This window comes from Triticum urartu, chromosome 2A, assembly GCF_056163025.1.
Source record: "Triticum urartu cultivar PI428250 chromosome 2A, HENAU_Tu73, whole genome shotgun sequence".
Lineage (NCBI taxonomy): Eukaryota > Viridiplantae > Streptophyta > Magnoliopsida > Poales > Poaceae > Triticum > Triticum urartu.
In genome coordinates, this window is record NC_141874.1 from 724,630,404 (window position 1) to 724,658,376 (window position 27,973).

The following is a 27,973-nucleotide window of genomic DNA, read 5'->3' on the forward strand; positions in this document are numbered from 1 at the left end:
CCATAAGATTGATCATTTGGCTTGAAAGCCATTGATCTCCACACATGATAGCTCGTTTCTGAGAACACTTTTTTAAAATAATTGTCGTATTACAAGTTTGTTGTTTTTCCTGGGAACTTGGCCACATATAATGACACAATGCGAAGGTTTCCCAAATTTTTGATTTTTTTGAATTTTTTATGCCCGTTTCAAAATGCGGTCAAAACTGCGGGAATGACCGTTCCTAGCTAGTTGTTGAATCTTGGATTTTTTTTGGTGTTTCTCTGATTAAATAGGTACTTATGTACCTAGAAATGATTTTTGGAAAAAGTAAATAGCAAACTATGATGCAGCTGCAGTTCAAATTTGACCCGCTTCCTACTGAATTGGCGGAAATTTGTCTTTTTCACGAGAGGTGGATCAAAAGTTTTTACACCCAATCATTTTGTCTATTGTGCATTAAATATGTCCTAGTATTTTAGAAAAATGATTTGGTCCAATTTTGCACCAATTATTTTGGAGGTCCTTCACAAAAAAACCTCCTTTAGGGCACTAGAAAAATGGAAAATGGTTTTTTCGTCCAAAGAAAATGCATACAAATTGGTTATCATCCATAAAATGTGGTATAACTTCAGTGAAAATTTTAATGGTTCCATTTTGCAAAATATTATTGGCAGTTGTTTCATAAACCCCTTTGTTTTTAGCACTTAGAGACTATATTTTAAATATTGTTGGTAGTCTCCAACCAATCAGGACGTCTCCCCTGGATTACCCTACCGTAGACGATCTGAACCGTCCGATCGTCCCGGATCCAACGGCAGACTTGACCCCCTCACCGTCTCACCCAACTAACCCTAACACAACCCGCACCACTCGTCCTCTCGCTCCCCTCTCTCCCCTACGCACCCACAGCCGCCGCCCTCAGATCTCGATCTCGACCTCGACCTCACCGCCGTCCCCGGCCGCTGCGCCCTTCCACGACGACCCCTTCCTCAGCTTCGCCGACGGCCGGGCCCCGGCGGCCGAATTCCATGTCTCCGGGGGCGGCGGCGACGACTTCCCGTCCTCCCCCGACCCCTACGCCTTCCGCCACGACTCCGCCGCCGCCGCTCCCGCTCCCTTCCGCACTGCTCCTGCTCCCGCTCCCTTCCGCACCCGCAAGTTCATGACCAACAACCTGCTCGCCCGCAAGCAGTTCGTGCTCGAGGTCATCCACCTGAGCACCAAATCCTAACCAACTCCTAATCCCCACCCACTCCCCGCTACGCGTCGACTCCCCGCCGCCGCCGCCCCACGAAGACGGGTGAGATGTCAGCCGGCCAGCCGAGGAAGCGGGCGCCAAACGCGCCGCCGCCCTAGCCCAACCACCAAAGATCGAGCAAGCGGGCGAGGCCCGAGCAGCCGCCGCTGCTGACCCTGAGCTCCCACATCCACCTCCGCTGGGATGACCGCGCCAGGCGGGCCCTCCCCGCCGACGACCAGATCGGCATCCCCTGGCGCCATCTCGCCCCCTTCATCGACTCCCCGCCCCGCGCTCACCGAGAAGGGGCCCTGGCCGACGTCGCCCCCGTCCCCAGGCGGATTTTCTCCCTCGCCGACATCCCTCTCCTCGGAGGCCTGCTCTCCTACCAGGTACGTATGACTACTTACTTATCTGCTCCATGTCTATATGGATGGATGGATGCTGAGGGAGGCTGCTATTTTCCTGCCTGCTAGGTCTGGGTGCTATTCTTATGCGATTCTTGTGCCTGACCTATATCTTTAAAGAAAAGAAAATTATTTATATATATTCAACAAAGGAAGCTCACATGCACCAAATTTTACTTGCACAGTGCCTTTTTCTTATGCATGAACGTAATTGCATCACTGCCAAATTAATGTATTGCTGCCTCTGGTGCTGCTCTTCAGACTAAATTGCTCTCTGCTGCTTGGCGGTTCCGTACTTACATAGTTCACAATTTCTGTTGGATATGAGTGCTCATTAGCTTCTGTTGGACTCCAGGTCCTCTGCTCTTTGCTGTGGTGATCTTCATCCAGACGCTCTACTTAACAAGGAGCAGCAAATCAGAGCTGATAAGAAGGCATATCATGCACACTTGAAGAACTACCATTCCGAGTATGGCAAAATGCTAATAACCTATGTACGCCCTTGCTAATCTGCTGCTGCTGTATACATGGATGGATGGATGGGTGGTACAGTACTTATTTTGGTATATATCCTATGGGTGGGTAGGTCTGGGACGCCTGCCTAACCGAGGCCGACAGGAGATTCCTTGCTCAGTTTCTTCCGGCCGGCTCCGACGCCGAGGAAGCAGTGCAGGATTTGCTCACTGGCGAAAATCACCACTTCGGGAATCCCCTTGTAACCTCTAGCAAGTACTACTTACTATTCCTTCCTTCCTACTTTTTTTACTTGACTGATGATGGTGTCTTCTATTTTACCAAGGGCTCCTTTTTACCAATGACTTAGTGTTAGGAACTGATAATTGCTAGCTTTTGCGCTCCTTATATCTTTTTGTGCATTGCATTCTTGGTTATGCAAGGGGTCCTCAGTTTGCTGCTTACATTACTATTTTATTATTGATGGCGGTTAGTGTTAGGGACTGACTGATAATTTCGTTTAGCTTCCATATTCCAAGCGTCCTGTCAAATACCTACTTTTTACTCCATGATATGACCAGTTTCAGTCAGACTGGAATTGCCACTTCTTTCTTCCATCTAAAAAACCTTCTTAGGCCGATGTAGTAGTATGTGACTGATCTAACTAGTCCTTCTTTTATGCTGCTCAGTTAGGATGCATTTGATTCGAGTCCAGATAACTAGGTTTGCTTTCAGTCCATTCAACTTGATTATTGCTAGTGAAATTCCTCCGCTTATGCCGCGCCGCTGCTTGTGATGTTATAGTGTATGCGCCTGCTTGTGCGGACTGATGGCGAATGCAAGTGCGTGCACAATGAGAACTGCATTTTCAGACCAGACCACATCTGCTGAAGTGTTTTCTTTTTTGGTCTTTGCATGGTGTGCTGCATTTTGGTTTATCTCTGGTATTTTTATTTCCTCCAGATACCAAGGTGTGCTGCATTTTCCTAGACTATTGTACATGAATGCTAGCTGAATGTCAGTTTTGTATGTTACTTGGTGCATAAATTTTACTTATTTGCAAGTTGTAGCTGCCGTGCATCCGTTATGAATTCAGAAACTATAACGTCAATTCGTCAACAGCTTTCTCGTAGTGGAGTTGCTAATTTGGCGCTGGAAAGCTTGCTTTGCACATATCCCATTGTACATAATTAATACTGGATTAGTCACTTGCTTTCGTACACATACTGGATCAATACTGGCTCACCAGAATATATACACTACACACTCATTCTGGAAGATCCTTTCAAGTGACAAACGAGTGCATATTTTTTTTTACAATGCACCATGGTTTCTTCTTTCTGTTGTGAAAGTAATGTCAATGGTGTTGCATAGTTCTGAATAAAAATGCAAATGGCTTGTGAATGTCAATGAACTTACAATATCAGTCTCTTAGAGTTGTTTTTGCAACCTAATACTGTTGTAAAATCCTTTCCTTGAGCTGCGGTTGATGTGGTGGTCTGCTGTTGTGGATGATGCATGCAGGGGCTGCTGGAGAACATGGAGAAGGACAGGGTCCGGAGGCTGATAGGCTCAAGCCTCCCGCGGAGCCATGATTTTCCCAGTTGATGGATCTTTCCTGTGTATTTATCGCTTTGCTAGAGCCCGTGTCTATCTCTAAATTGATTGATTCGTGGCTGAAAGGAAAATGAGCCTATGCTTGCACCAACATTATTAGAATGAGGTGTGGGCATGTATCAGTTTTTTTAACTCTGCTATCTTTTCCCAAGTCTTTATTATCTTGCCTAGCCTTGTACTGATATGTATTGTTTGATGCTAATTACCCAAGTTAGTGCATGATGTTAAGGATAACCAAAGAACACTTGCCTAAGTTTATAAGATATGACATGTGATAGCCCAAGCCTACTAGCCTTGCAGTCGTAGCTTCGCAAGCAACCCAGCATCCTCTCATCTTTCCTCAACCTATACATCTTTTATTCTTTAGATTTTTCTTCCATAAAGCTACCGGTCTGATGGATGGTGCTTGCTGGCTTGCTGCTCTTTGAATGCTTGTGCTGTTGTACTGTGCTTCTCTAGTTGTTTGATTGCTTTTGCTGCTAGCCTGCTGGGCTGCTACTAGCTTGAATAAGTGTGCACTTGTGCTGCTGATTTAATGCTTATGCTCACGCTGCTATTGATTAATTGAAGAGAACCAACTCCAACAAGTGATAAGTACATGTTAATTATTATTAGCTTCAAAATCTGATCGATGCCTTCTTGCAATAACAATAAGCATGAAATTTTTTTGGTAGTTTCTATGCCACTTTTGTACTCTGATATTTTCTTGTGTGCTATACCAGAATTTATAATTTTCTGAGCAATGCACATGGACGATATCTGGAGCGGTCAAGAGGATGAGCTGATTTTTGAAAAAAAAGTTTGAAGAGGTATCTACTGCCCTTTTTTTGGTGCTCATTCTTCTTAAACTGCTGATGCTTGAGGTGGTATTAGTGTTGTTGAACTGATAGCCTTGCTATGAGCTGTTGATGTGAACCTGCAATGCAGGATGTACTGCAGGTGCATGTCCTTGTGGTACTATGAGATTTATTGGCTGTTTGGAGATGTACTGATATTGTGCCATGTATTTTATTATCTATATGATTACACATCAGTTTTACTATCAAAATATGAACTGTAGCAGTCACTATATTGGGTCGCTCTTCGGGTCACTTCTGGATGGTCTTGGTTAGAGTCTCGTTTAGAGTCTGAGTTGGCAAACATGAATAGTTTTACTTATTCTGTCTTCTATGAAAAGCACCTATCGTATGTCTCAGAGACAAACTTGTAAATCATGCTTCCGATAACATCATGCTCTGACACCTTGCTCTTTCCGAGCTTTTCCTGAGATGTGTACGTATGTGTCCTGCATAATAAGTGCTTGTTCATGTTTGGTTTTCTCTAAACTTTGTTTGTATGATTGAGGGCAAATTTACTTGGTTCTTTTCTCTAAACTGTGCTTGGAACATTCATTTTTATTATCTAAAATTGCCTTCCTGTGATGATGCAGGTGCCCAGTTTGTGCTTGCTACCGAAGGAGCTTCATGTTGAAGAAGATTGAAGACACTTGTAGAGCTACAGGGTTAACACCAGGGCACCGTATCACGTGTAGAGCTTGTATATGTTAGAGCTTATTATGTGTAGAGCTTGTAAAGTATGTTATTTGTACAATAGGAGCTCTGTACTTAATCTGGCTGATAATATTTGGAGTATTATGTGTGTGTTTTGTTTGTGCCAATTTAAATACTGGTTATTTATTTACTGTTAAATTGAAATATGAAGAATATGAACTTGCTAGCTGGGACCCACGTACCTGAACCTGACATCTGGGACCCATTTGACTAGTGGACCTTTTATATATTACAAAAAAACTAAAACTTTCTAGCGGAAAAGGCCACGGCCCAAAAATGAGAAGGCTTAATTGTTGGGCTTGGCTCATCTACCTAGCCAAAATTAATATGAGAAAAAAACACAAATAGGCCGAATTGTTGGGCTAGGCCCATGTAGAAAACTGAATTGGACCGGGCTGAATCTTGTGTGTCGGAGTAATTGGACACGGATACCCCGAAGACGGCAAGATGATATTTCAAGACATCGGGGCTAGCAAAGCCCCTCAGTCCGACTGCCGACTACCGACTGCGCCAACCAGCCGGCTGCCGACTGCGCTAACCAGCCGGCTGCCGACTGCAGCCTGACCCGACACCAACAAGACACCGATGGGGCGACCGTACCGCGACGCCATCGTCTATAGTGTACCGTGTCCCCTGGGTACTGATTTATAAAGTATCCCAGGGGACAAGCATGACATGTACCATGCCACTAGCCATGCCTATATGGCTTGGCATGTAAGCTACCCAAGGTAGCTTACATCCAACGCCACCACCATTTAGCTTAGGTAGCAAGCTAGCTCCCACTATATATATACCACACATCCATCCATCCAGGGAGGATGGACTCACACTCTCACACACGGCCACTAGAGCACACATGCTCTCACGGCCACTAGCATACTACATGCATACATTTACCAAGTCAGATGCCTATGGTACTGACCTCAGATACAGCTCTAGGAACGACTCTATACTAGATATATCAGATACACTCAGACATGCAGCAGTAGGAGTATTATCTCTACGGAGAGCTCCGAAGCTGGGTAAACCACCGCGTGCTACTCGCATACCCGCTCCCGGGCCTATCAACAGCAGTCTTACCCACACACTAAGCCCTTGTGGCATCTGTCGACTCGCAAGCCCCCCGTGAGAAATACCACGACATTTGGCGCCCACCGTCGGGTGGTACTACTACTACGCTACCACGCCGCTGCTGGTTTCGCTGTCCGGGCGGGACCCTTTTTTCTTCGTCGCCTCTGCCGCGGCGTCGCGCCGTCTCTCCGGTAGCGCTCGGGGGCTCGACATCGACCCGCCCCCGGAGCGGCCGCGAGGGGTGGCGCGTCCTCGCCGTCGGCCTCTTCGTCTTCATCACCGCGGCGTCGCGCCGTCTCTCCGATAGCGGTCGGGGGCTCGACATCGACATGCCCCCGGAATGGCCGTGAGGGGCAGCGTGACCTCGCCATCGGCCTTGCCTTCGTCATCACCACCGTTGCGACGCCGGCTGTCCGTCCACGCGCGCGCCGCGCGGGGGGCCTCGTTTCGGTCGACCGTGGCCATCCACGTGCCACTCGGGTCTACTTCTCTCCGCGTTGCACCTTGCTTTGGCCGGCACACGCACGCTCACTCCTCCAAGTATCATGTGGACAAGCTAGCTAGATACAAGTCAATAGCGGTCAAACCATTGGCCATACATACATGCCCCAGATACGCCCACTCCACGTTGGCCCAGCCGCTCCATGGCCAGCCGCCCGCCTGTTCCGCCTACATCACGCCGTCCTGCCACTGCGGGTCGCGTCCTTTGCCCCGTACGCTCACGCGCGGCCCCGATGGCCTTTGCTGCATCGCCTCTGCTCTCCTCCGCATCTCCGTCTGCGTCGCGCGCGCCCACAGCTGGTTGCCGCGCCCGCGTTCGACCTCGCGCCGACCGAGTCAGTGCTGGTTCGGCCGCGCGCTGCTCCGGCCGGCTTCGCCTGCTCCAGTTGGCTCCACTGCACCTGGCCGCCGGCCCGCCGTCGTGCGTTTCGCTCCGGCTTCGCCCGAGCCCGCCGGCCCCATGACGGCTCCTGCTCCGCCCACCACCCGGCCGGCCTGGCCGGCTCTCGCCGTTCTCCTCTGCGGCGCCCCGGCTCCCCCCTGCCGCGTTCCAGCGTCGGTTCACACTCGCAGCCGCGGCCGGCCCGGCCGCGTCCGCGTGCGCCGGCTGCGACCGCCCGCCGACTTCGCCGCGACCCGGACGGCCGGCTTCACCGCCCGCCGACTTCGCTGCGACCCGGACGGCCGGCTTCACCGCCCGCCGACTTCGCCGCGACCCGGACGGCCGGCTTCACCGCCCGCCGACTTCGCCGCGACCCAGATGGCCGGCTTCGCCGCCCGCCGACTCCACCGCGACCCGGGCGGCCGGCTTCACCGCCCACCGGCTCCGCCACCACCCGGTCGGTCCTGCCCCCTGGCCTCTCTGCGCTCCCAGGCCGGCTCGCGCTGCTCAAACTGCTGCGGCCGGGCGCTGATTCAAAATAGACGAGTGGGATGCCGGCGGAAGAAAAATCAGGCCGGCTTGAAAAAAAAGAGGGTGACCGGGTGAGATGGCTGGCTGCTAGATAGTCGGCTGAAGGAAAGAAAAGAGAGAAGAGAAAAAAGTGCGTCCGACTGCCAGATATACGTCCGACCGTTGGCTACCTGGCCGGCTGCAAAGAGCCCGACTGCCGTGTCGGGGTCCGCCCTTCAGCCGTCTGAAGAAGAAAAAGAAGAAGACAAGGTAGTTGCCGGAAGATCCGGCCCGACTGCTCAGCAGTCGGCCCGAATCCCGACTGCTACACCCAGCGGGTGCGCTGACGCGCCCCCGCGAGAAAGAAGACAAGGTAGTTGCCGGAAGATCCGGCCCGACTGCTCAGCAGTCGGCCCGAATCTCGGGGGCTACACCCAGCGGGTGCACTGACGCGCCCCCGCAAGAGAAGAAGACAAGGTAGTTGCCGGAAGATCCGGCCTGACTGCTCAGCAGTCGGCCCGAATCTCGGGGGCTACACCCAACGGGTGCGCTGACGCGCCCCCGCGAGAGAAGAAGACAAGGTAGTTGCCGGAAGATCCGGCCCGACTGCTCAGCAGTCGGCCCGAATCTCGGGGGCTACACCCAGCGGGTGCGCTGACGCGCCCCCGCGAGAAAGAAGAAAAGGTAGTTGCCGGAAGATCCGGCCCGACTGCTGAGTAGTCGGCCCGAATCTCGGGGGCTACACCCAGCGGGTGCGCTGACGCGCCCCCGCAAGAGAAGAAGACAAGGTAGTTGCCGGAAGATCCGGCCCGACTGCTCAGCAGTCGGCCCGAATCTCGGGGGCTACACCCAGCGGGTGCGCTGACGCGCCCCCGCGAGAGAAGAAGACAAGGTAGTTGCCGGAAGATCCGACCCGACTGCTCAGCAGTCGGCCCGAATCTCGGGGGCTACACCCAGCGGGTGCGCTGACGCGCCCCCGCGAGAAAGAAGAAAAGGTAGTTGCCGGAAGATCCGGCCCGACTGCTCAGTAGTCGGCCCAAATCTCAGGGGCTACACCCAGCGGGTGCGCCGGCGCACTCCGCGAGCGCCGAGCCGCGCCGACTGTCTCCGACGACCACGACTACACAAAAATCAATGTGAGCTCCTCACCCGCATATTTTTACACCGCGAGAGCATGGATAGCCCCGAGCGATGCTCGGGTGCTATCTCCGCATTTTTTACAGTTGCATCACTGTTCGCCCCGGCGCCAGCCAGAGTTGGCCCGGGGGCTGGCCGCTTGGCCTGAGACGTTTGTTCCCGCAAACGGCTTTGTAGCGTGCGCGGTGCCAAAGGCTCACTCTTAGTCACAGACCGCAGAGCGGCTGTCCGGTTAGCAAGGGTGAATGCTGGAGGCCGCCCATGCAAAAAACGTCCAGGAAGAAAAATGGTTCGGGCATCCCGGTCGTTTTCCTTTACAAGTATCTACTCGGTCGAATTCGCTCCCAGAATCTGAGTATTGTACACTCCACTCCGCGGTCCACTCTCAGCCACAGACCGCAGAGCGGCTGACCGGCAAGCGAGAGCACAAGCCAAAGAGTGGAGGGAACATGAAAAAGATTGAAGGGGGCTCGGACGAAACCGAGTCGGCACCCTCCGCATAAAACATGCAATTCTAAAAGCAAGCATATGATATATTTGCATGGACTAACTTTGTCCTTTTTATGATCATTTCCATGAACATTTGCCAAAAAACCTCCGCCCAACTTTGCCAAGTTGCCCGGAGGCTTGGGGGCTACTGTCGGAGTAATTGGACACGGATACCCTGAAGACGGCAAGATGATATTTCAAGACATCGGGGCTAGCAAAGCCCCTCAGTCCGACTGCCGACTACCGACTGCGCCAACCAGCCGGCTGCCGACTGCGCCAACCAGCCGGCTGCCGACTGCAGTCTTCCAGCCGGCTGCCGACTGCACCAACCAGCCGGCTGCCGACTGCAGCCCGACCCGACACCGACAAGACACCGACGGGGCGACCATACCGCGGCGCCATCGTCTACAGTGTACCGTGTCCCCTGGGTACTGATTTATAAAGTATCCCAGGGGACAAGCATGACATGTACCATGCCACTAGCCATGCCTACATGTTTTCGCATGTAAGCTACCCAAGGTAGCTTACATCCAACGCCACCACCATTTAGCTTAGGTAGCAAGCTAGCTCCCACTATATATATACCACACATCCATCCATCAAGGGAGGATGGACTCACACTCTCACGCACGGCCACTAGAGCACACATGCTCTCACGGCCACTAGCATACCACATGCATACATTTACCAAGTCAGATGCCTATGGCACTGACCTCAGATACAGCTCTAGGAGCGACTCTGTACTAGATATATCAGATACACTCAGACATGCAGTAGTAGGAGTATTATCTCTACGGAGAGCTCCGAAGCTGGGTAAACCACCGCGTGCTACTCGCATACCTGCTCCCGGGCCTATCAGCAGCATTCTTACCCACACACTAAGCCCTTGTGGCATCTGTCGACTCGCAAGCCCCCCGTGAGAAATACCACGACATTGTGCCACGTCAGATTGCCACGCTGGATGCCTACGTGGCCTGGGGAGGTTGCTAGTGACCAAAATGCCACAGTAGACGTATTTTGGTCATAAACGTCTATGACCATTCCAGAAGAAAGGTCGCTATAGTCAGTTTACGACGCCCAGCTTTTGACCTTATGTTTTTGGTCACAAAAAGGTCATAAATGGAAATTTGTGACCATTCAGTGACCAATAGTGGTGGTCATAAGTTGACATATTTCTTGTAGTGTCGCCGTCCCCGTCGCCGCGCGCCCCCCGTCGCCTCTCGCCTCGCCGGCCGGTGAGCGCGCACACACACACACACATTTTTAGTTATAGATTTTTCTGTTTTTTAGAAATTGTTAGACATTTTTCTGTTTTTTAGAAAGAGTTAGAAATGTTAGAATTGTTAGAATAGTTAGAAATGTTAGAATTGTTAGAAACGTTAGAATTGTTAGAATTTTTTCTGTTTTTTAGTTATAGAAATAGTTATAAAAAAGTTAGAATTGTTAAATTTTTTTTCTGTTTTTTAGTTATAGAAATAGTTATAAAAAAGTTAGAAGTTTTTCTTTTTTTTAGTTATAGAAATATTAGAAATGTTATAGAAATGTTAGTTATATATAGCATTGTTAGAAATGTTATAGAAATGTTAGTTATCAAAATCCAATCATTAAAAAATGTTACTTTTTGTGGGCATATAGCTAGTATTTGTTGTCGACGATGCCCGGCCCGCATCCTCGCCGTCGACACGTCCGCGACGACGTCCAGCTGACCCATGTCCGGGACTGGGCTCCGCCGGGCTGGCACTAGGAGGTGCTGCCTGGAGGGGCGCGCCGCTTGATGAGGAACCCGGCCCCGGGTCCCGTCGTCGACCCTGATCTCGTTTGGTGGCGTTCGTGTGGGCCAGTTTCGGTGCGGAGGGAGCCGGCCCCGCCGGAGGTGGTACGTCGTCGTGTCAGGGAGGAGGATGAGCACGTCCATCACTACATGGTTGCGTTAGAGGGCGGCAGGTTCTCCAATACCTGGCAGTTTCTTCAGGGATCTCACTTCAGCTATGATCCTGTGAGGGTTCCTTCTCTTTGGGTGTCCACCGCCCGCGCCGCAGGAGCCGCGAGTGTCCTAGATTCTTCTGTAGTATTCGATCTTTAATTAGCTACCTAGCCAGTGATGTACTATTCAATATTATATATTATTCGAGACGATGTATTCGAGATTAAATCTATTATTCGAGATGATGTATTCGAGATTATATCTATTATTCGAGACGATGTATTCGAGATTATATCTATTATTCGAGATTATACTAAATTGTTTTATATTTCTTTTGGCATAGTTAAATAAAAGCTATGGCGGACAATACCGACAGAGAGAGAGAACAGACCATGTTCGATATCATACGCGGGCCAGATGATGATCAGAATGAAGAAGATTTTGACGGCTCCGAATTTCTAAACAACACCGGAGAGGGTGATATGATATTCGATCACGACGACCGAATTGATGAAGTCATGAACTACGACGAAGAACATGTTGATCCTGAAACAACAAACACCGGCGAGGTATATATATTTATACAAGCAGGAATCTGGTGATCATCGCATGTTTTAAATGAGTTGAAGATATATTAACGAATCGATCTTTCTTCTATCAGCCATCCGGATCGAGCAAATCTTCAGGCAAAAGGACGAAACGAGGCCCGAACAAAAAGTTGAAGGAGGGCATAAAGTACAATATCGAGGCATTCAAACCTAATGGCGAACCATTAGCGCCTAAGAAGATTGCGGACAAGTTCGTTCGTCAGTGCGGAGTTCTTGTGAAGGACCAACTCCCGATCTCCCTTCAAGAATGGAGAAAGCCAGCAAAGCCACGTCCAAATGTTACTTTTGTCGACGAGAATAAAAAAACTGCTTTGGGATACTCTCATGGAACATTTCACCCTACCAGATCATTTCACAGAAGCAGATGTCCAGAAAGTCAAGGACGCTGCTTTTAGGAAGATGGCAGTTGCATTCAAGAACCACAAGAGAACGACGTGGGAGAAGTACGTCAAGGGAGGAAGGAAGACTCCAATATTCGAGGGGATACTAGAGAATCAAAGTGCTCATTGGGACGATTTAGTGAAATTCAAGGATTTAGAATTAGCTAAGGAACGGTCGAGAATAAACAAGAAGAATGCCGAAAAAAAGGATAAGTTCCATAAGCTGGGGCCAGGTGGCTACGCGGTGGCAATGCCTAAATGGGATAAGTCTGAGAAAGAGACGGAGGATGCAGGTGTCACTCCGGTTACTAAGAGCTTGCCCCCCAGGTGCAGGACTTGGTTCTATGCGCATGGGGGGGAGTTGGACCCGAAGACAGGCAATGTTTCGACGAAGGCATGTATGAACGGAGCCGACGATGCGATACTTGTTGCAATAGAAGAGGCTCGATCGGGGGTGTTCCAGCCCAACAGAGAGAACGACGAGCTTATGCGTGCCCTGGGAAATCCTGAACACCCGGGAAGAACACGAGGCAAGGGCGCTATTCCGTGGTATGAGGGGTTTTCGGACTGGAACGCCGACTACAGAACCCGTGCGAGAAAGAAGATTGCGGAGGAGAAGAAGAGGAAGATGGAGGAGGAGCAGAAGAAGCGGGACTATGAATGCCTTCAAGGCCTAGAAGCAAGTCAAGCGGAATTGGCAGTTAAATTCCAGCGGCAGCAGGAGCAGATCGACTCACTTAGCCAGCAAAGGGGGTCTCAGCAGCTGCAGCAGCTAGCGGATGATCCAGCATTGGATAGCACCGCCCCATCCATGCCGAGAAGCAGCGTGGGTTCCGCCCCGGGCAACGCAGTGCTGGATAGATACCCCGTGGATGACATCACGGAGAACACTAACTGCGAGCTACACTTCAAAATGAAGAACATATCCATGAAGGTGGCGGACGCCGTTGCTTTTTCAAATTCCCCCGAGGCAACCTTCCATTGCAACCCGATTCCAGCGGGCTATGCTCGTGTCTTGGTTGATGAGGTGGTGGACCCATATTCGGAGCTACAGCTTGACATTCCTGGAGGTGATGACGAGCACACATTGGGAGAGGCCATACATCATGTCATCCTATGGAGAAAGGATTGCATCATCTTTTGAAGGCCACCGACACCGCGTCACCCGATTCCTCGTCGAAGTCCGCCACCGAGTCAGCAGACTCCCGCTCCAAGTCCACCAACGCGTGAGGCCACTCCTCCTCCTCCAAGTCCGGCAAAGTGTCAGGACACTCCTCCTCCAAGTCTGACACAGCGTCAGACGTCCACTCCTCCTCCAAGTCCAGCAAAGTGTCAGGCCACTCCTCCTCCAAGTCTGGCATAGCTTCAGGCCACTCCTCCTCGTCCAACTCAGCCCCGTCAGCCGTCTCCGTTGCCTCAGCAATCACAGAAGAGACACCCCGCAGCTATGGTGCGTAGCGGTACCAGTCGAGGTCATAGTACAGGAAGTACAGGCGGAGGCAAGTGATATAAATATGGTCCAAACCTCAGTACTCCTCTTCCTGAGAGGGCTTACGACAGGACCGAGGAGCAAACCAATGCCATAGTGCGGGCAGAAGTCGACGCCCATTTTGGACCGAAACCGCCACCGCCGCCAAGGGAGAAAGTGCCTGTGGAAGTTCTTGACCACTTCGTTCTTATGGCTGGACCACCAGCTCCTAAGCCCGTTGACACAGACTATGAGCGCCACATCAGGAAGTTACATCGACAACGTCTACAAAAGGAGGCGAGCTCGAGCTCGAGCAAATAGCAACAAGCAGCTGTCAAAAAATGCGGGAGAACTGTTGCCAGCTGGGAGAACAGTGGGCGCAACCGATCCCCCCGCTTGTTGTGCCGCCAACAACACGTGACAGTACGCGTGGACAATATTATTGTGGGCAAACAGTTTACGTTCCCCAGGTGGGCGATGTTGTAATAACCCAGCAGCATATAACGCAGGCTGAAGAACTCAACATCACTGTTGGACAACTCCTCGAGATCGAGGACATGCCTGTGCTTACAGAGGAGGAAATAAAATGGAAATATGTCCGGGGCCAACCTTTGGTCAAGCCAGAAGATGTCAAGAAGCTCCCAACGAGAATGTATGAATTGCATCAATGGTACATGGACATTACCAAGAGATCCGATCGATAGTCCCTCATGGTGCAAGTCAACAAGGATCATTACTACCATGAGAAACCTGTGACCGTTGAGTATTCTGAACTGTTTCAGTTATACAATCAAGACGCACTCGACAAATCTATCGTCAGTTGCTATTGTCTGTAAGTGATTTCTTTCTGTAATTTAAGTCTCAAGCTAGCTGTATTGATCCTTTTGATCAATCATTACCTGTAATTATCCTCACTATATTCTTTTCTGTGGTATTATGCAGGATGAAGATGTATGAAATGAAAAAAGGTGGACGCTATGGCATTGGGTTCATTGACCCAAACACCGTTAATGAATACACATGGAAAATAAGTAAGCATTATGAAAAGCAGGTAGAGGACAGCATGTTCGAGTTCTTGAAGCGCCTCAAATACAATGAAGATATACTACTTCCTTACAACTTCCAGTGAGTCACACTTTCTTGTACTACAAATTCTCTGTTTTTGCCTACTAGCTAGCTAGGTACATGTTTTTGCTTACATATGCCCGCTTAATTAAGACATGCAAACGTGTGTGCATGCAGATTTCACTGGATCTTGTGTATCATTAAAGTTGACGAAGGAACAGTTGAAATACTGGATTCACTACTCAAAGAAAATAGTGACTATAACATCTTGTTTGGGATAGTCAACAGGTAATTTCAATCATTATTAACTATATATCTCGGCCTATTTACTTCGTCATTTCATGATATGAACTATTTAATAACCCCTTTATTCATTTTCTTTGTCGGCGGGCAGGGCTTGGGCAAGGTTCATCAGCAAAACGGAAGGCGAATGGAAATGACAGCTGAGATGGCTTTGACCCAAGGTAAGTAATTAAGTAGTGCTAGATAACTGCCATCTTTTTAATATTATCATGATTGATTAATTATTATCTGATCAAATTAAATTCCATTCTCGTAAAGGCCATAAAGTAGGCGCAGGGGACTGATCTGTGTGCATACTGCGTTTGCGATAACATTCGCATGATGGCGTCCGAAAGGAGCAGATCTCAAAGACAGGAATGGGTACGCTTGTCAGAACACTATTCACAATTTGTGCACCATTATCGATATCTAGTCACACAACTAATACACATGCATATTGATCTCCTTCTTAACAGTTCACAGAGGTGCGGGACAAGCTCCTAGAAACGGTGTGCGTAGAAGCACTTCAAGAGGAAATAGCGGGATTTTTGCTCGACCAGGTCATAAATCCGAAGGGAGAATACTATTACCCGCTACCGCCCCCATCGACCAGGTCATGAACCACTTCCAATTTGTCATCGTGCTCCGAAGGCACCAATTAGGCTAATGCAACTGGCTCCGAAGGCAACATGCATATGTACGAGAAATTGTATATAGCTATACATGTGTGTATGTGTGAATTAATATGGTGGTTTGTGAGACATTGATGATCTATATATATGATTGGTTCTACTAGCTACCATATATATGCATAACGTGTACAATGTGTAGTATCGTAAAATACCAGCAAACGAAAAAGAATTAAAATGGAAAACACAAAATTAAATGAAAAAGAAATCATAAAACCAAAAACCCCCCAAACATTTTAGTACCGGTTGGTGTTACCAACCGGTACTAAAGGGCTCTTGGCCCCCGGAGCTGGCTCGTGCCACGTGGTTGCCCTTTAGCACCGGTTCGTGCTGGACCGATACTAAAGGGGGGCCTTTAGTGCCCACACTTTAGTGCCGGTTATGGAACCGGCACTAAAGGGCCTTACGAACCGGTGCTATTGCCCGGTTCTGCACTAGTGGGAGTCCGAATCCGGAGTGGCGAGCCTAGCTCTCGCTACTGCATTCGTCAGCAAGTCTATCTTCAACACTGAAGAAAATGACCTCACCAACAAGGCTGATGAAGGCGATGATGACTACGCTCCCACCTATTGCTTCATGGCAAAGGGTGCCAAGGTACTCAAATATACCTCCTCTGAATCAAGTGAGAATGAATCTGATGAAAACCTTAAGCCCAGCTGTTCTAAACTTGCTAAGATAGCTATACAACAAAATGGGGCTTTAGAAAAGGTTCAAAACATGCTAAATAAAAGTGATGATATGTTGGGTGAACAAATGGATCGCACTGAAACTTTGACTGAAAATCTTCAGAGACTTCAATCCAAGCTTGACAAACTTCAAAGTCATCATAACACTCTCTTATCGGATCATGAGAAGCTTTCTTATGAATTTCTTCAAAGAAAGCAAGACCTTGAGAAGCTAAGAGTGAGTTATGAAGATCTTCAGAAGGAGCGCGATTTATTACTTGCTCAACAAATCAGCGCATCTCAGGAAGAATTTGTTCCTCCATGCTTGAAGTGCATTGAATGTGAATCTGCTAATTCTTCACCTGAATGTTCAAATGCTGCTAATGTTTCAAATTCTTCACATGCCTCTACTATCACTAATTCCTCATCTGAGGACATTACTAGTATCACTGACAATGCAGGGCTGAAGGAATTGTACACGACAGGCATGTACAAAAGCCTCAAAGGGCATCGGGCTCTTTGTGATGTGCTTAAAAAGCAGATCCTGAACAGGAACCCTAGGAAAGAGGGTATTGCCTTTGAGAGGAAAATCAATGCTGATGGTACATATTGGAAGCCTGAGCAGTACCCCAAAACTACATGGGTTGCTGCAAAGGGACCTCCAGTTGATCCATCTAACTTATCTGGATTTGCATGTGAATCTCCTCATTCTGATGATGAGTAAATTGACTCCAACTATAAGCTATTCAAAAATCAGAATGGTGAAGTATTTGCTAGATATGTTGGCACTAACTGCAGGAAACGACTTCCCGATGAAGAAAATCTGGGTTCCCAAAATATGCCTTGAAAATCTTTAGGTGAATGTCATCATGATGCCACCTGTGAAGAATAGGAACCCCAGATCAAATTCGTCATGCAGACCAAATTCCTCATATGGATCAAAGTCCTCATATGAACATCATCATGCTAACCCGTCTGTTTCACAGGGAAGATCTAATGATTATGGATATGTGCATTATTCTTCAAATCATTATGTCCATAAGTCCTCGAAGAATTTCTCTGCTTACTCATATGCTTACTCTAACCCATCTTATGTGAAACGAAATGGATTGGTTTCTATGCCATCCTTCTCGTATGGAGCTCGCAGAATGATGAACTCTTTGCCACCCCTTCAGATGTGGGTGGTGAAGAAAAAGAACTAATCTCTTCTGCAGGGTCAGGTCTCCAGACGCACGTAATCGTCTGAAGAATTTGCTGGAGACCTGAGCATGCCTGAAAGGACGCGGGCTAATCATGAAGAAATGAACTTTCATTTCTCACGTCCTCATATTGCTTTATCAGTTCTCTTACTTGATGAAATTAATCTGATGAATTGATGTCATATTCTTCACTGATGAAGTATATGAGTTTGTAAGCTGCACTAATTCATCTGCAGGATGATCAACCCAACGCCACTGAGTGGGTCCTTGATAGTGGATGTACAAACCACATGACTGGTGACAAGAATCTATTGATGGATGCTCCATTATCTCCGTCGCATCTGAAGCATATCATCTTTGCTGACAAAGGCAAAAGTCAGGTATTGGGTCTAGGTAAGGTTGCGATTACAAAGGATCGACACATGGACAAAGTCATGCTTGTTGAGTCCTTAGGATACAACCTTATGTCTGTCTCAATGCTTTGTGATCTTGATATGGTTGTTGTCTTTGGCAAGTACCCTTGTGTTGTGGTTATGGAAGCTGACAATTCCAAAGTCTTCGAAGGCTTTAGGAGAGGAGACCTGTATATTGTTGATTTCTCTACAGGACCACAACCAACCGTGTGCTTACTTGCAATAGCTTCAGAAGGCTGGCTCTGGCATCGACGACTTGGTCATGCAGGCATGAGGAATTTGCACACGCTTGTGAAGAAGAAGCATGTCATTGTCATCGAGAATGTCAAATTCCTCAAGGATCACCTATGCAGAGCCTGTGAAGCTGGGAAGATGACCAAGGCCAAGCATCCAGCGAAGGCTATCATGACCACCACTCCCCCATTTGAATTGCTTCACATGGATCTCTTTGGTCCTAATCATTATTCAGCTATTTCAAATGAAGCATCTCAATATGGCTTTGTTATTGTTGATGATTATTCTACACATGGGTACACCTTGTTACATACAAACATGAAGTGCAGGAAGTCTTCAAACGATTTTCCTCGAGGGCTTCAACCAACTTTGGTGTGAAGATCAAGCACATCAGAAGTGACAATGGCACTGAGTTCAAGAATTCTGGTCTCGATGACTATCTTGATGAACTTGGTATTACTCATGAGTTATCTGCTCCTTACACTCAGCAGAATGGTGTCGTGGAGCGCAAGAACAGGACTCTTGCTGAGATGGCTCGCACTATGCTTGATGAATACAAAACGCCTCGTCGTTTCTGGACTGAGGCAATTGATACTACGTGCCACATCATCAACATAGTATATCTTCACAAATTCTTCAAAAAGACTGCCTATGAACTCCTCACTGATAAGAAACCCAATGTAAGTTATTTCAAAGTCTTCGGTGCTAAATGTTGGATTAGAGATCCTCATCACAACTCAAAATTTGCACTGAAAGCACATGAGGGTTTTATGCTTGGTTACGGAAAGGACTCGCACACCTACAGAGTCTTCAACAATGTTCTTCACAAAGTTGTTAAAACTGTAGATGTGTGGTTCGATGAAACTAACGGCTCGCAAAGAGAGCACCTACCTACTGTGATAGATGAACCAACACCTGAGGAAACTATCAAGTTCAAGGCTACTGAGGATGTCATTCCTACTGAAGAATCTGCTGAAGAATTCATTCCAGAACATGAAGAACGTCGAGCTAATGCACCTGAAGAAAATGCTGAAGAAAATGGTGCTGAAGAAAACGCTGATCAAATTCTTCAACGACAACTAGCTCATCCTCGCATTGCAAAAGAAGTGCAAGTTGAAAAGATCATCAATGACATCAAAGCGCCAGGTCCTCTCACACGCTCAAAAGCTTCACATTTGTCTAACCTTTGTGGGCAGTATGCTTTTGTCTCTATTACAGAGCCCACTAAGGTAGATGAAGCATTTCTGGAGCCTGAGTGGATTCAGGCCATGCAAGAAGAATTACATCAGTTCGAGCTCAACAATGTCTGGGAACTGGTCAAACGTCCAGATCCTCGCAAGCACAATATCATCGGCACAAAGTGGATCTACCGCAACAAGCAAGATGAAAATGGCCTTGTGGTGAGGAATAAGGCACGACTTGTAGCTCAAGGCTACACACAGGTTGAAGGAATTGATTTCGATGAAACTTTTGCACCTGTTGCTAGACTTGAGGCTATTCGCATATTACTTTCTTATGCTAACCATCATGATATCACTCTATATCAAATGATGTGAAAAGTGCATTCCTCAATGGTAAGCTTTAGGAAGAAGTATATGTTGCTCAACCCCTAGGTTTTGAAGATCCAAAGAATCCTGACTAAGTCTTCAGACTCAACAAGGCCCTCTATGTCCTCAAGCAGGCCCCACGGGCTTGGTATGATACCTTGAAGGAACTCTTCGTGAAGAAAGGCTTCAAACCCGGTTCACTCGACCCTACTCTTTTCACTAAATATTATGATGGTGAATTGTTTGTGTGCCAAGTATATGTTGATGATATTATCTTTGGCTGTACTGACCGAAGTTATAGTGATGAATTTGCCTATATGATGAGTGAAGAATATCAAATGTCTAGGATGGGAGAGTTGAAATTCTTCTTAGGTCTTCAAATTCGTCAACAACACAATGGCATATTCATATCTTAGGAGAAATACCTCAAGGATGTACTGAGGAAATTCGGCATGCAAGATTGCAAAGGCGTCAAAATTCCTATGCCCACAAATGGCCATCTGTGCATTGATGAAAATGGTATTGACTTCGATCATAAGGTATACCGCTCCTTGATAGGTTCCTTATTATACTTATGTGTATCTAGGCCATATATAATGCTTAGTGTTTGCATGTGTGACCGATTTCAAGCTGCACCGAAGGAATCACACCATAAGGCTGTGAAGCATATTCTTCGATATCTAGCTCACACACCAACACTTGGATTATGGTACTCCAAGGGCTCGGCTTTTGATCTTGTTGGATATTCTGACTCTGACTATGCTGGTGATCGTGTGGATCGCAAGTCAACATCTGGTACATGTCATTTCCTCGGACGATCTTTGGTCTGTTGGTCCTCGAAGAAACAGAACTGCGTATCACTATCTACTGCTGAAGCTGAGTACATTGCCGCTGGTTCTTGCCGTGCCCAATTGCTATGGATGAAGCAAATTCTCAAGGACTACGGCGTCAACATGAAGAATGTACCTCTCTTCTGTGACAATGAGAGTGCCATCAAGATTGCTCACAACCCAGTTCAGCACTCGAAGACAAAGCACATTCAGATTCGTCATCATTTTCTTCGTGATCATGTATTGAAGGGGCACATTTCTATTGAGCATGTGAAGACTGATGAACATCTAGCCGATATCTTCACAAAGAACTTGGATGAGAAGAGATTTAGCAAGTTGCGGTGTGAGCTAAATATGTTAGAGTCTTCGAATGTTCTTTGAAAAGGACACTCATCCTAACACTTATGCAAAATTGATGACTTAGATGTGCAACACGTGAAGAAACGTTTTACTTTAATCAATGAAGAATAACACTCTTAGTGTGAAGAAATTAACGAAGAATCTGATTCTCAGAACCCTACGATAATTGTACGCGGTGTCTGAAATCATCATTCTTATACGGTGGGTCACGCCACCACCAAAAGTTGAAATTCCTCAAATTATTCATATTCTTCAACTTTGCATAGTCTTCACTGGTTCCGTCGGTTTTCTTCATTGGCTATATATATATACATATATATATGAGTTTATGTCCTCTACAGCATTCACTTATTGCTATTTCTTCAAGTTGGTTTTCTGCTAAGTGAATGTGATTGGACCCTTCCCCTCTATGCTATACTCAACCCAATCTGTTCACAAATTCTTCATGTGCGTTCTATTTGAAACTTGTTCAAAATCTTCACTGTGTCCTTGTCAGCTGAAGAAATTGCGAACGGAACTTTAAAACCTATCTTATCGAAATTTTCGGTCTTGCCGCTCAAACCGTTCCGCATCCCTCGATACACTTATCCACTCACCCACGATCTCCACCTCTCACTACGTGGGTGACACATGTCATGCGAATGAGAAGGGTCAGGGGCACGTTCGTCCAATTTCTTCAGGCGAGCAGTTTTTCACCATGGCTATAAATACCCCTCCTTTCCTTCCTCACTTCTTTTACTCCGCTCGACCTCTCTCTCCAGCTCGAGCTTCTCAAACCCTAGCGCCGCCGCTACTTCATCGCCGCCGGTGAGGAAGAGCTTCACTGCCTCGACCTCGTCGCCGACGTACTCGCGCCGACCGCGGACATCTTCACTCCGCCGCCGCCGTAGCCATCTTCCTCCGCCAAGTTAGGGCGTGGAAGATCTGCATAGACGAACTTCACATCTCCTCACTCTAGTTCGTCGTGTTCTTCGTCCAGGGTAAATAAAAGTTACTTTTACTGCCCTTGTTGATTCGAATGATTATCTACAAAATCTTCAAAAGTGTTTTTCTTCATATCTTCACACACTGAACACCTCACAAAGTCATCTGTTCTTGATTCGTTTCTCTAAGCATCATTTTTCTTCAAGATTCCTCAATTGTGTGGATCTTTGATCTATACAACTCTGGAACCTAAGACAAAGAACGCTTAGTGAAAATCTTCAAGACTCATCTGGTCAAATTCCTCAAACTTGGTAATTTTGAAAAACCTTCTGAGAACGCATATGACCTCTCCAAATTCCTCGCAACTATACTCTGTTCACAGGTACACATGTCAGCTGCTGAATCACTAGGTTCTCATCAACTTAACTCATTTGCAGCGTTCCTCGAAGAAAAGTTGCATACTTCTTCAGAGAATTCAATTGTTCAAATTCCTCATCTGAAGAAAATGGCTGATGGTAAAAGGCCATAGAAGGGAGGAAAGAGGCCTGAGGTAAATACAACGTTTGAAATCCCTGATGACATATATGCTGGGTACTGCACACCTACTGAGGAAACCAAGAATGAGCACAAAGTACGCATTCAGAAGATAGAGAGGATATGGGAAAGAGAATGGAGGGAGTACATATATGTCACTCCTAAGTATATGAAGAAATTCGCATTCAATCCTCCATGCCCAAGAGCACCACTGGCACCTGGCCAAATTGCTGATCCCACCAGCCTCAAGCAAGGTGAGGACTATCCTGATGAATGGGCCAAGCACCAAGGCAAGTTGGCTAAGCAAGCCAAAGAAGCAGTGAGGAAATTCAATGAAGAAACTGCTGCTGCTGCCTCTGCTGAGGTCCTTGCTGTCAAGCCAAAGAAGGCTATGTCAAAGAAGCCTGCGCGCAAGCCAAGTGCTTCCTCAGCAATGCCCTCACGGCCAGAATCATCAAAGCCCTCACGGCCAATTCCTCATGCTGCTCCTGTTCCTCCAAAGTCCTCAGCTCCTCCGCCAAAGCCTTCAGCCGTTCCGACCAAATCCTCAGCACCTGTGCATCTCGCTTCGTGCCAAAGGACTGCCGGCATCTCCATTGCCTCAGGTGTCTCAGCTAGTTCCTCAGCTGCACCAAGTTCCTCAGCTGGCCCCTCACTGCTCAAGACAAAGGCCACTGCTGGATGAGGTCCACGCCCAAGTCCTCAAAAGAAGCAAGTCGCTTTCCAAGTGCCGTCTGATGAAGACGAAGCTGATGATGATGAACTTGCGGAAATCATCAAAGACAGGCAAGTCAGGGCCGCTAGAGCCAAAGGATCAGAGGTGCCACTGCTTTTGGATCCCAAGCTCATCCTCGACTACATTGATGATTGGCACAAGGACCCAAACACTCCCTTGCCTGACTTCAAGCTGACTCCTGGCTAGAGTCACATGCTGACCCGCTTCATTCAAGAAGAAACGTGGAAATTTGAGAAGGCTAGGCAGATCAAGAAAGCGCAGTACAAGAAAGAGTGCTATCTGAAGAAAAACGTTGTCTCTATGACAACTGAAGAACTTGTCACTACTCAGACTGAGATTAAGAAACTCAGCGATGACTTTGAAGCATATCGCGCTGACTGGCTTGGAGCCAAGGTTCATTTTGTGAAACTTGCGGATAACTTCACTTCCAATGTTGCAGCCCCAACGCAACAGGAAATTCCTCAGGCTGATGCATCTGCTCAGCCTACTGAAGAAAATGCCAGCACCGCTGATGACAATCAGGCTGCTGAAGATAATGTGAGTTCTAGGGCTGATGACTGCATTCCAACCGCTGAAGAAATTGCCAGGGCACCCACTAGTGGTGTGCCTGAAGAAACTGAAGAACTCATGGCAACTGCATCAGTTGTGCCTAAAGAAAATCAACCAGATTTCTCAGCTGCTCCTGCACCAACTTCAACTCCAATCCTTCCATCTGCATCGGATTTGAAGAAGACCAATGCTGCAGAGCGTGCTGCAGTGAAGAAAAGGAAAGCATCAGCTGCTTTAGATTCTTCAGCTCCGAAGAAAATGAAGCCTATGACAAGTTCATTTGCACATCCGATTGATGCTGTTCCCATCTCAACCAGGCCATCAAAGGACCTTGTTCCTTTTGATGAAGAATATGTGATCCCTAGCAGATCTGATGAAGCAACTCATTCTGCTGCTTCGTCTGAACCGTTGGATGAAGAAATTGAAGTGGATGCGATCCCTTCAACACCTATCATCTCCTCGCCTGTGCCTCAGTTCACAGCGGAAGAGTCTAGCGTTGAAGAAATGGAAGATGATGATGTGGACATTGGCTGCTCCACACCCGTAATCAATGATGAATTCTGGTAAAGTCAGCATCCAAACTCTCCAATATTCACTCCTCTATAGAAAATTCCTCAGTCCCCCACACAAACTGTTCACATGGGCTCTGAAGAAACTCATCCCACTGCATCTGTTCATGAGGAAATTCCAGCCACTAGCGCTGAAGAAACTGTTGCTGCTGAACAACCAACGACGCAGACTGCCACTGAGGCGGAACCAGAAATTCCTCAGCCTGAAGAACCTGCGATTGAGATTCCTGAGGTCGTGATGCAACTCACTGACACTCCTCTGCCGAAGCCAAAGGACCCATTCTCACACAAGCAAAAGTTCAAGGCGGATGATTTCTTCGGCGAGCACGTATTCTTCGAAGATTACAACCCATATGACTCTGCTCGCATTAGGAAGAGGCGTTTCTGGACTGCTAGTCAAGCCAATTTCTATTCCTCAGTGCTGTTCAACAAGGAGAAGATTTTCTACCATGAGCATATTCCTCACGTGGATATGGAATCTCTACCGTGCTTTGCACCAGTCCTCAGTGTTCTTCACGATGCTGGGCTGCTCAACTTTTGCTCTGACATCTGCGATTGGAATGAAGAACTGATTCTTCAATTCTATGCAACACTGCACATCACCGAAGATGCTGAAGATGTGAATTCATCGGTGCTGGACTGGATGTTTGAAAACACTCACTACACTGCACCAGCCTCTGAATTGCTTCGTGCTCTACCACGCAGTCCTCCCCTTAAAGAAGCTCACTGCATCTACAGTGAACCTGAGCTCACACATCATTACATGCAGGTGCTGATGAAACCTTTGAAGCCAGGTCAAGCACCAAGAACCAAATTCCTCGTGAAGGAATTGTTGTACGTGCCCAGAACTGTATATCGTATTCTTACGAGGACAATCAGTCCTATCAAAGGCCACGACTCATATGATGAGGAAATTGTTGGCATCATGAAGAATCTGGTATTCAACATCGTTCATGGCATTCCTGTCAATTATCACGATTTCTTCATGAGGACTATGGCCAATTTTGCACTGTCTCCGTTTGAGCTGAAGCCTTATGCACCTTGGATCATGAGATTCCTCAGGACAAGGTCTTCACTCAACTACAAAGCTGATTTCCAGAATCATCTCAGCTACTTGCCCCCAATTGAAGTCCTCAAGCAGACATATTCCTCAGTTGATGGAAAGGGCAAGGCACCAGCTGTAATTGATGAAGGCATTCGTCCATTGGATGGTCATTTTCGCAAAGCTGCATCTTATTCCACCAATGATGACTCTGCCATACATGACTCTGCCAATGCACCCAAGTCCACTCCTCAAGCCACTGCTCCGCGCGTGATGACTGACCGTGAACTTCTGCTTAGTCTTCACCAGAAGGTGGATCGAAATCACAAATGGGTTAAGCATCAGTCTGGTTCACTTCTTCACAACATGACTGCCACACACAATGCAGTGAAGAAAAACCACTACTACCTCCATCAAGTCTTCGGTCGCACCTGGGCAATCCTGTCACATCTGTATGGTGAAGATCTGAAGAACATGGGTCTCAATGAAGATTTTGACTCGTCTGCACCTCCACCGAAGAAATTCAAGAAGGTCAAGGTTCCTTCTCTGGTGGCTAGCTCATATTCTTCATCGTGCGACACTAATGAACATGAAGATTTGGACGACATTGCGATAGGCCCTACATCAACCAACGACCCCAACAACGCTGGCGCTCCTTCATCAACATGATTATCTTCAGGGGCGTTAGTCCTGATTTTCGATCCTTTTGGTCATTCGATGACAAAGGGGGAGAAATATGAGTTAGCTTCAAGCGGGTCTACTATATGTGCGTTTTTTTGCTAAGTTACAACTCTCGTTCTTCTGAGACTTTATTGGATCGAGTTGTAATCTTAAACCCGATGGTGCTCTGATACTTTTGATGCACTGTGCTCTGATACTCTTGATGCACTATTATGCACGCTTGTTCCTTGTTAATATTATTGCACGCATGCTGAATTTCATCAGGCACCATATTTCATCATGCATTTCAAATTCTTCATATTATATGTTAAATGCGTGTATGAATTACAAGATATAGGGGGAGATCTCCATGATTCAACTCTTCAAGTGTGCATTGCTTCAAAAGCAAATTCCTCACTATGCACATCTTCAGGGGGAGTTCTTCTATATCTTGCAATCAAATTCCTCAATATCAGTATTTACACTTCATATGTTTATCCCCGTTGAAAACTTAACCTATATTGTCATCAATCACCAAAAAGGGGGAGATTGTAAGTGCATCTAGTGCCCCTTAGTGATTTTGGTGTATTGAAGTTTTATAGGTTAAGGGACTAATGCGTGTGTGAGTGTACACAGGTCTATAAGTCTATGAGGAGTTTGATATTTACAGGAAAAGTGGACCACTAAAAATGAATATCTTCGACTCAAGATTTTGGTATTTCTGAAGACTTTCATGAAGACTTTGAAAGTGAAGAAATTGGTGTGTTCGTGAAGACTTGATATTCATGCGAGAAATATGAAGCTTGAAGACTTTCGTGTTCATAGTTTTGTTTTCTCTTTCTTGAGTCATAGGAAACATCGTACTGTTAAAGGGGGTCGAGGAAATACTAAGGAAAAATTTCCATGTGATGCTCAACTCAAAATCCTACACCTACCAATCCCTTCGAGTGAAGCCATTGGAAATCTCATACAGTTCAGTCAATTTCTTCAGTGACAGAGACGAAGTTCTTCTGGTCTCTGAGGAATTTATCCTGACTGAGGAGTTAGGAATTCGCCAGTGCGGATTGCCTACACAGTGAGGAACATGATAGCCCTGAGGATTTTGCTACTCAAAATTCCGACCATTGCTGTGCTATGCGCCAGCTGTCCCAAAATATCTATCCACCTAACGGTCATATCATTGAAGGGCATTTATGTCTTATCATGTCGGGCTGCTCCCTAGGCTATAAATAGCCGCCCCCTACAACCACTAGCTGGTTGGCTGCTCCGAGAGAAACTGACACTTGTCATTTGAGAGCAACCCATCCTCCGAGGACTTTGAGCGAAAATCATCAAGTGAGGAAAAAACAAAAATCCAAAACACAAACACCTACAAACCCCAAGTGATTGAGCATCACTGAAAAGATTGATCCTGAGTGGATCCGACGCTTGTTACCTTTGAAGACTGTGCTTCTTCCAGACGGTTAGGCGTCATGGTCTAGAGCATCCAAGAGGAATTGTGGATCGCCGAGTGACCAAGTTTGTGAAGGTTTGAAAGTTGCCTGAAGACTTACCACGAGTGATTGGACGAGGTCTGTGTGACCTTAGTTCAAGGAGAATACGGTGAGGACTAGGTGTCTTGGACTAAGTGTCCTTGACTGGGTGTCCGGGACTGTGTGTCCTCGAGTTTAAATACTCAGCCGCTCCAACCAGACGTACAACTGAGACAGCAGTTGGAACTAGTCTACCAAATCATTGTCTTCACCGAGCTTACTGGTTCTATTTTCTCAACTCTTTCATTTCCTCATAATTGTGCTGTGTGTTTGTTCATTCTGTGTTCGAAGACTTTGACTGAATACTTTCTCAATTTCCTCAGTTCAATTTCTTCAGTCTATTTGTCTTCATCCTGTGTTATCCTGTGATTACGCTTCCTGTACTCTGTGCCTATCTTCATTTCATCATGATGACTATGCTTGTATT

At 47.1% G+C, this 27,973-nt stretch overlaps 1 protein-coding gene across 3 annotated transcripts; it reads left to right on the plus strand.

The window, feature by feature from the left end:
- Positions 1 to 1,155: 1,155 nt before the first annotated feature.
- LOC125540098 (uncharacterized) lies at positions 1,156 to 5,417 on the plus strand. Of its 3 annotated transcripts, none has more exons than XM_048703687.2 (6): positions 1,156 to 1,611; positions 1,982 to 2,120; positions 2,213 to 2,355; positions 3,604 to 3,802; positions 4,419 to 4,505; positions 5,126 to 5,417. In XM_048703687.2, the coding sequence occupies exons 1-4, from the start codon at positions 1,424 to 1,426 to the stop codon at positions 3,644 to 3,646; spliced, it is 513 nt and encodes a 170-aa protein (XP_048559644.1). In that variant the 5' UTR covers positions 1,156 to 1,423; the 3' UTR covers positions 3,647 to 3,802; positions 4,419 to 4,505; positions 5,126 to 5,417. The 3 variants fall into 3 exon arrangements, with proteins under 3 accessions (XP_048559644.1, XP_087401300.1, XP_087401299.1); XM_087545174.1 differs by having other exon boundaries at positions 3,604 to 3,701; XM_087545173.1 differs by lacking the exons at positions 3,604 to 3,802; positions 4,419 to 4,505; positions 5,126 to 5,417 and adding an exon at positions 2,884 to 3,597.
- Positions 5,418 to 27,973: the final 22,556 nt, after the last annotated feature.